At 42.8% G+C, this 7,100-nt stretch overlaps 1 protein-coding gene across 2 annotated transcripts; it reads left to right on the top strand.

The window, feature by feature from the left end:
- The first annotated feature begins 646 nt into the window (after nt 1-646).
- Nucleotides 647-7,099, top strand: pcid2 (PCI domain containing 2). Of its 2 annotated transcripts, none has more exons than XM_014152420.2 (13): nt 647-755; nt 1,331-1,385; nt 1,548-1,637; nt 1,767-1,906; nt 2,087-2,128; nt 2,235-2,289; nt 2,968-3,071; nt 5,484-5,559; nt 5,671-5,913; nt 6,046-6,119; nt 6,236-6,361; nt 6,663-6,786; nt 6,900-7,099. In XM_014152420.2, exons 2-13 carry the CDS (start codon nt 1,350-1,352, stop codon nt 6,987-6,989), a joined length of 1,200 nt encoding a protein of 399 aa, XP_014007895.1. In that variant the 5' UTR covers nt 647-755; nt 1,331-1,349; the 3' UTR covers nt 6,990-7,099. The 2 variants fall into 2 exon arrangements, with proteins under 2 accessions (XP_014007895.1, NP_001134822.1); NM_001141350.2 differs by having other exon boundaries at nt 695-754; nt 1,327-1,385; nt 6,900-7,097.
- Nucleotide 7,100: the final 1 nt, after the last annotated feature.

Genomic DNA, 7,100 nt, shown 5'->3' with positions numbered 1-7,100 from the left:
ACACACACACACACACACACACACACACACACACACACACACACACACACACACACACACACACACACACACACACACACACACACACACACACACACACACACACACACACAGGGCTTCATGGCCTATACCAAAGTCACTTTAGAGGGCATGCCGGCAATCCATACCCCGGCTGGGATTCAATATGCTGCTGTGATACCTCAGCAACCTGAGAAGAGGCGCTGCGGAAGGATAGAGAATGGAGAGAGTGGAGGGGGTTAGAGGGATTTGAGGGGTTAGAGACAGTGGAGGGGGTTAGAGGGAGTGGAGGGGGAGGGACTGGGCCACGTGCTGAGCTGAGGAAGGTAGAATCACTGTGATATCATAATATTGTGAACAGGACACACAGGAACACACACACACAGACACACAAGGCTAGCGGCACTCTGCAGGTTCTATTTTAAGAGCCCATTCTCACTCCTCCATTAATCACACAGTGTAGCGTGAAACACTCCCTCCCACAGGGCCAGACACATCATAGATCACAGAGGCGCTGTGTGTGTGTGTGTGTGTGTTTGAGAGCGAGAGATTGCGAGAGCAGAGTCTTCATTGTGCATAGCTTCTAATAAGCACAGGGAGGCGACAAAGTTATATCTAGACTATTGTAGTACGTGGGGGGGACTTTTATTTTGAAGGCTGAAGTGACCCGGAAGTGATTCGTGTAGCTACAGCGCAACAACATGAATACATTTTAAACAGAAATTTAACCACAACAGGTAGCTATAGACGGATACATTGGAATTATGCCATTAGGTTAGTACAGTGGTTCCCAACCAACCAGGAGTACTAGGAGCCCTGGCTTACTTGGCTTATCTACAGGGGGTACTTGAGAAGACTCATGAGACCATAGGCTTTTACTGGTAAAATGCGCATGAGGGGGTACTTCAGGAGTACAGTACTCTGGGCAGAGCAACATTTTGTTGGTGGTACAATAACCGAAAAGAATTGGGAACCACTGGCTTTGTAAACTAGCTAGCTAACGTTAGTTACACGTTGATGTATCTTATCAGCTACAATCTATCAGTCCTTGACAGTTAATGAATGAATGAATGCATGCTAGCGTTAGTTAAAACGATACATACAAGTTACATTATATTGATCACAATTGAATCATCACACTCGTTGTGATACTGAATTAAATTCTTAGCTAATCTACTAGTAACGTTAGCTAGCTAGCTAGATAAATTGCCAATAGCCATAGCACAGTAGTTATGACGTTGTCAGATTCAGAGCTCTTGCTGCTTAGCGGATTTGCTTAAATATCTGTTTTATTATTTAAACTTTTTCGTAGGTTCACATCCCTGGCCGCAATGGCGCACATAACAATCAACCAGTATCTCCAACAGGTAGACATTTTTCTATTTTATCTTGCCGGTTATCAAGTGAACTCGTATAGCTAGCAGTCTTCTTCCTTAGCACAGACTTTCATTTAGCTATTCTTTGTGTTCACAATGTTCACCACTAGTCGCGCATGCTCAGTTCACACCATGTTGCTTACCTGTTCCTAGGTGTATGAGGCCATTGATAATCATGAGGGGAGCTTTTGTGCAGAACTGCTGTCATTCAAACACCCACATGTGGCTAACCCACGTCTCCAGGTGAGGCTATTCAGGCTGCCTGAACCTTACATGCCTTCAAGTCCTGCTGATCTGTTGTTACACTTGTATCTCTTCAGATAACACCCTCTGTGTTTTGCTCTAAAGACATGACTGTATGTTTGCCTACAGCTCGCCAGTCCAGAGGAGAAGTGCCAACAGGTGCTGGAGGTCCCATATGATGAGATGGTTGCAGCACACTTGAGGTGCACCTATGCAGTGTCCAACCACGACTTTGTTGAGGCGTACAAATGTCAGACATTGGTGGTCCAATATCCTTTTGGCATTTCTGGAGATTACTTTGGATACATATTCTCATCACTCCCCATTCCTGCCTGACAAATATATACATACACACAGGATATATGTGGAAGCACATATTGTGCTATAGACTGGTCCATTTCCAAACTGTTCTGTCATGGTTTCTCTGCGGTTCCTCCTTGACTTTCTACATCATTCTTGAGGGCCTTCCAATCTCACAAAGAGGAGAACTGGTAAGGATAAGCATGCAAAAAAATACATTTTTGATCAATTTGACCTTAGTGTTTCTCTATTCTACATATACACGTCTGTGGGATGACTGCTCTATGTGCTGTTTAGGGCCTTGCCAGTGATGTTCGCTGTTACGCTGGACCTGCGGATATTTGCCAACAATGTAAGTGAACATAAACTATTGGGCTCTAAAGTGCTTCTGATCCAGTGATGGAAAAGTCATGTCCTATAGGAGGGGTTTGATGATTGTAGTATTATTGTCCTATAGGAGAGGTTTGATGATTGTAGTATTATTGTCCTATAGGAGGGGTTTGATGATTGTAGTGTTATTGTCCTATAGGAGGGGTTTGATGATTGTAGTATTATTGTCCTATAGGAGGGGTTTGATGATTGTAGTATTATTGTCCTATAGGAGAGGTTTGATGATTGTAGTATTATTGTCCTATAGGAGGGGTTTGATGATTGTAGTATTAGGGTCCTATAGGAAGGGTTTGATGATTGTAGTATTATTGTCCTATAGGAGAGGTTTGATGATTGTAGTATTATTGTCCTATAGGAGAGGTTTGATGATTGTAGTATTATTGTCCTATAGGAGAGGTTTGATGATTGTAGTATTATTGTCCTATAGGAGAGGTTTGATGATTGTAGTATTATTGTCCTATAGGAGAGGTTTGATGATTGTAGTATTATTGTCCTATAGGCGGGGTTTGATGATTGTAGTATTATTGTCCTATAGGAGGGGTTTGATGATTGTAGTATTATTGTCCTATAGGAGGGGTTTGATGATTGTAGTATTATTGTCCTATAGGAGGGGTTTGATGACTGTAGTATTATTGTCCAGGCAGAGCAGCAGCTCCTGAGGAAGGGAAAAGGCAAACTGGGAGACATGCTGGAGAAAGCTGCTGAACAACTGATGGGCTGTTTCAGAGTGTGTGCCAGCGACAAGTGAGTCTCACAGGACATGGACACTCTTAACAGCATATTACACTATATATCTAACAGCATATTAAACTATATATCTTACAGCATTTAACACTATTGACAGCATATAAAACTATATAGCTTACAGCATTGGACACTATTGACAGCATATTAAACTATATATTGAATTGAATTTATTTTGGGTAACAGACATATACAACAAAATGTACTATGTGGACCCAGAGGATATCACTTGAAAGTATTAATTAAAACGCTTGTTTCCAAAGTGGTCCTCAATGGTAAAAACAATAACGCATATTATGATTAAAAGGAAACACAAAATTACAAACAACCATAAATGCATTCATTCATATTGACATCCTAAAAAGTGGCACTATTCATTGCACTTTTCCCTAACCTTAAAAATCAACCATATTCTTTTCACATTAAAACAATCTATTAATTGCCCATCATACCGATCCTTCGAATAAATACGCCTGACCAGCAGTAGGAGCCACAAGGGGCAGTGGAGTGGTTTCTCTTACTTAGACAACCTTGTCCAAAATAAAAACTTTGCCTGCTTTTTAAAGCTATTTTTACTTTTTCTTTGCTTGATTGCCAAGGGGAGGCTATTCCATAGACAAAATGCCTGTATAGAAAAACATGCTCCTAGCGGTACTGTTTACTCTTGGGATTTTACAAGACATAACACTAGCTCTGGTATTGTAACTGTGTTGGTTATAGACCATATCAATGTGGTTTTTCATATAACCTGGAGCACGATTATTTAAGATGTCAAACATATGATTAAGTTTAAGTTGGTCCACTCTGGACTCCAAAGGCAACAAGCCCACCGCCCAGAACTCCTGTTTCCTTATGTGGATCCTAGGGGGGACATTTAGCATATACCTGATAACATTATTTTTGCATGACCTGCATTCTCTCTTTCAGCTTTTTTGATAGCCCACTATACCAAGCAGAGCAGGCATAATCAAAATGACACTGAATCAAGGTTGAGACCTGATACAAAAATGTACATTTGTTCACTAAAGAATTTTAGCAGCAATCAGGTCTCCAGAAATGGATTGATCTAGGGACACACGAATATAAGATAGTTGTTTTAGATTCAATCTCCTTGCCTGCACAGTTTACCTCTATTTTGTCGGCCATAAGCAATCTACGTTTTGTTCCAAACAAAATCGATTCAGTTTTTCCCAAATGTAGTGACGATTTGTCGTCAGTCAACCAATCTCTAACAAAATGCAATTCCTTACTCAGGGTCTCTATGTAAACTGTATCCTTCCCTGATACCAGTATGGCTGAATCATCAGCATAAAGCAAGAGTTTGTACTTTACTGTATCTGGCATATCATTAACATATATAAGAAATAAGAGAGGCCCTAAAATGGATCCCTGCGGTACTCCACAGGATATTTCTTTGGTTTCTGACAGAACATCACCAACATTACATGTGTTCCGTTGGTCAGATAAGACCAAAACCAATTCACTGCTACATAATTTAGACCCATGCATTTCAGTTTCATCAGGAGAATATCATGGTCAAAAGCTTTCTGGGGGGCCTCCCGAGTGGCGCAGTGGTCTAAGGCACTGCATTGCAGTGCTCGCTGTGCCACTAGAGTTTCTGGGTTCGAGTCCAGGCTTTGTCGTGACCAGGTGACCCATTTGGCCCAGCGTCGTCCGGGTTAGGGGAAGGTTTGGCCAGCAGGGATGTCCTTGTCGCGCACTAGCGATCCTGTGACAGGCCAGGCGCAGTGCACGCAGACAGGGTCGCCATGTGTACGGTGTTTCCTCCGACACATTGGTGAGGATAGCTTCCGGGTTAAGTGGGCATTGTGTGAAGTAGCAGTGCGGCTTGGTTGGGTTGTGTTTCGAAGGACTCTCGGCTCTCGACCTTCGCCTCTCCCGAGTCCATACGGGAGTTGCAGCGATGAGACAAGACTGTAACTACCAATTGGATACCACGAAAAATAAGCTTTCTGCAAGTCTAACATGACCATACCGGCATAGTTCACCTTCTCACATTCCTGCTTAATGTGGTCAAAAAGGCAAGTATCAGTGGAATGAGCTGTTCTAAAGCCAGATTGGAGTTCATGAAGAAGTTTCCTTGAAGGTATCCCTCAAGGTGCAGCATTGAACACTATTGACAGCATATTAAACTATATATCTTACAGCATATTAAACTATATATCTTACAGCATATTAAACTATATATCTTACAGCATATTAAACTATTTATTTTACAGCATATTAAACTATATCTTACAGCATATTCAAATATATATCTTACAGCATTCAACACTATTGACAGCATATTAAACTATATATCTTACAGCATATTAAACTATATATCTTACAACCTTTACCGTAGCAACCATAGCCCCTTGCTCATTGTGTCTTGACTGTTATCGTTTACAGTCGGGCTGGGATTGACGACTCCAAGAAGTGGGGAATGTTGTTTCTCATCAATCAGCTCTTCAAGATCTACTTCAAGGTAAGGCAGCAGTGTGATTGGGTGAAGTTTTGTTTACATGAATAGGCCCTACTTTGTGTGTGTGTACATCCCTGTGTGTCTAAACGGTTGTGTGTGTGTGTGTGTGTCCAGATCAACAAGCTACACCTGTGTAAGCCACTGGTCCGGGCCATCGACAGCTCCAACCTGAAGGATGATTACAGTATGGCCCAGAGAGTCACCTACAAATACTATGTAGGCCGCAAGGCCATGTTCGACAGCGACTACAAACCAGCCGAGGAGTACCTGTCCTTCTCCTTCCAGCACTGCCACCGCTCCAGCCAGAGGAACAAACGCATGATTCTCATCTACCTACTTCCTGTCAAGATGTTGCTGGTGAGACAGAGCGCCTCACTGAGAGAGCTCAAACATACACTCATCTAGCCACACACGTCTGAATTCAAATCAAATTCAAAAAGCTTGACTGTCAATCAGAGACTAAGACTGGTGTTGCTCATGTTGATTCAGGGTCACATGCCTAATCACCAGCTGCTCAGGAAGTACGACCTCATGCAGTTTGCCGACGTCACGAAAGCTGTGAGGTGAGTGTCACCACCCGTCCGCTCCTCGCCATCTCTCTTTCTCCTCTCTCTCCCTACTCCCTCCTTGCCCCTCTTTTTCTGATTTCTCTCTCTCTGTCTCTCTGTCTCTGTAACAGTGAGGGCAACCTGCTGCTGTTGAACGAGGCCTTGGCCAAGCACGAGACCTTCTTCATCCGCTGTGGCATCTTCCTCATCCTCGAGAAGCTCAAGATCATCACCTATCGGAACCTCTTCAAGAAAGTGTGAGTCTACTCAGCCAAGTCCAACAGTACTGGGCTGGCCTGGTTACACTTTTAACACTACTGAGCCAAGTCCAGCTGGACTGGGCTGGCCTGGTTACACATCCATCATAGTTGCTGGAACCGCACTGAAAGGACAATGTGAAAATAAATGATCTGAGGCAGCACAGTACGATTCAGGTCAGCCCTATAGTGTGAATTGGCATTTGTGGAGTAGGAACTAGTGTGTGTGTGTGTGTGTTAACCTATGAGCGATATTGACTTTCTGTTAACATGTTTGTGGTATGGACTTAATGTGGGTTAGGTACCAGCTGCTGAAGACTCACCAGTTACCCCTAGATGCCTTCCTGGTAGCTCTGAAAATGATGCAGGTGGAAGAGGTGGACATTGACGAGGTGCAGTGTATCCTGGCCAACCTAATCTGTGAGGTGAGATCCCACCACACACACCTTTTCCTCTGACCATACTAAGTGCTTCCACCTGATATTTCAGATAGTAGTAAAACATGAAGCAGCAGATGAACTCTCTTCCTCTCTTCTAGGGTCACATCAAAGGCTACATCTCTCACCAGCACCAGAAACTGGTCGTCAGCAAGGCCAATCCATTCCCCCTGCTGTCATCATCTTCCTAATCTACATATCCCAGAATCCCAGAAACTCCCAGAAATATATTTCCTTATTATTTAGGTTGCATTTTATTTTGTCATATTTTTTAAATTTTGAATAAAATTGTTTTTTTGTAC

Source organism: Salmo salar, chromosome ssa17 (genome assembly GCF_905237065.1).
Source record: "Salmo salar chromosome ssa17, Ssal_v3.1, whole genome shotgun sequence".
In the NCBI taxonomy this organism is placed as follows: domain Eukaryota; kingdom Metazoa; phylum Chordata; class Actinopteri; order Salmoniformes; family Salmonidae; genus Salmo; species Salmo salar.
Note: the sequence above shows the minus strand (reverse complement) of the source record. Positions and strands in the feature narration are given on the sequence as shown.

What these genes read in the sequence shown, in the direction of transcription:
- pcid2 (XM_014152420.2), top strand. Translation starts at nt 1,350, where the DNA reads ATGGCGCACATAACAATCAACCAGTATCTCCAACAG. An exon ending in TCAACCAGTATCTCCAACAG is followed by an intron (nt 1,386 to 1,547) that starts GTAGACATTTTT and finishes ACCTGTTCCTAG; the next exon opens with GTGTATGAGGCCATTGATAA. An exon ending in TGCGGATATTTGCCAACAAT is followed by an intron (nt 2,290 to 2,967) that starts GTAAGTGAACAT and finishes ATTATTGTCCAG; the next exon opens with GCAGAGCAGCAGCTCCTGAG.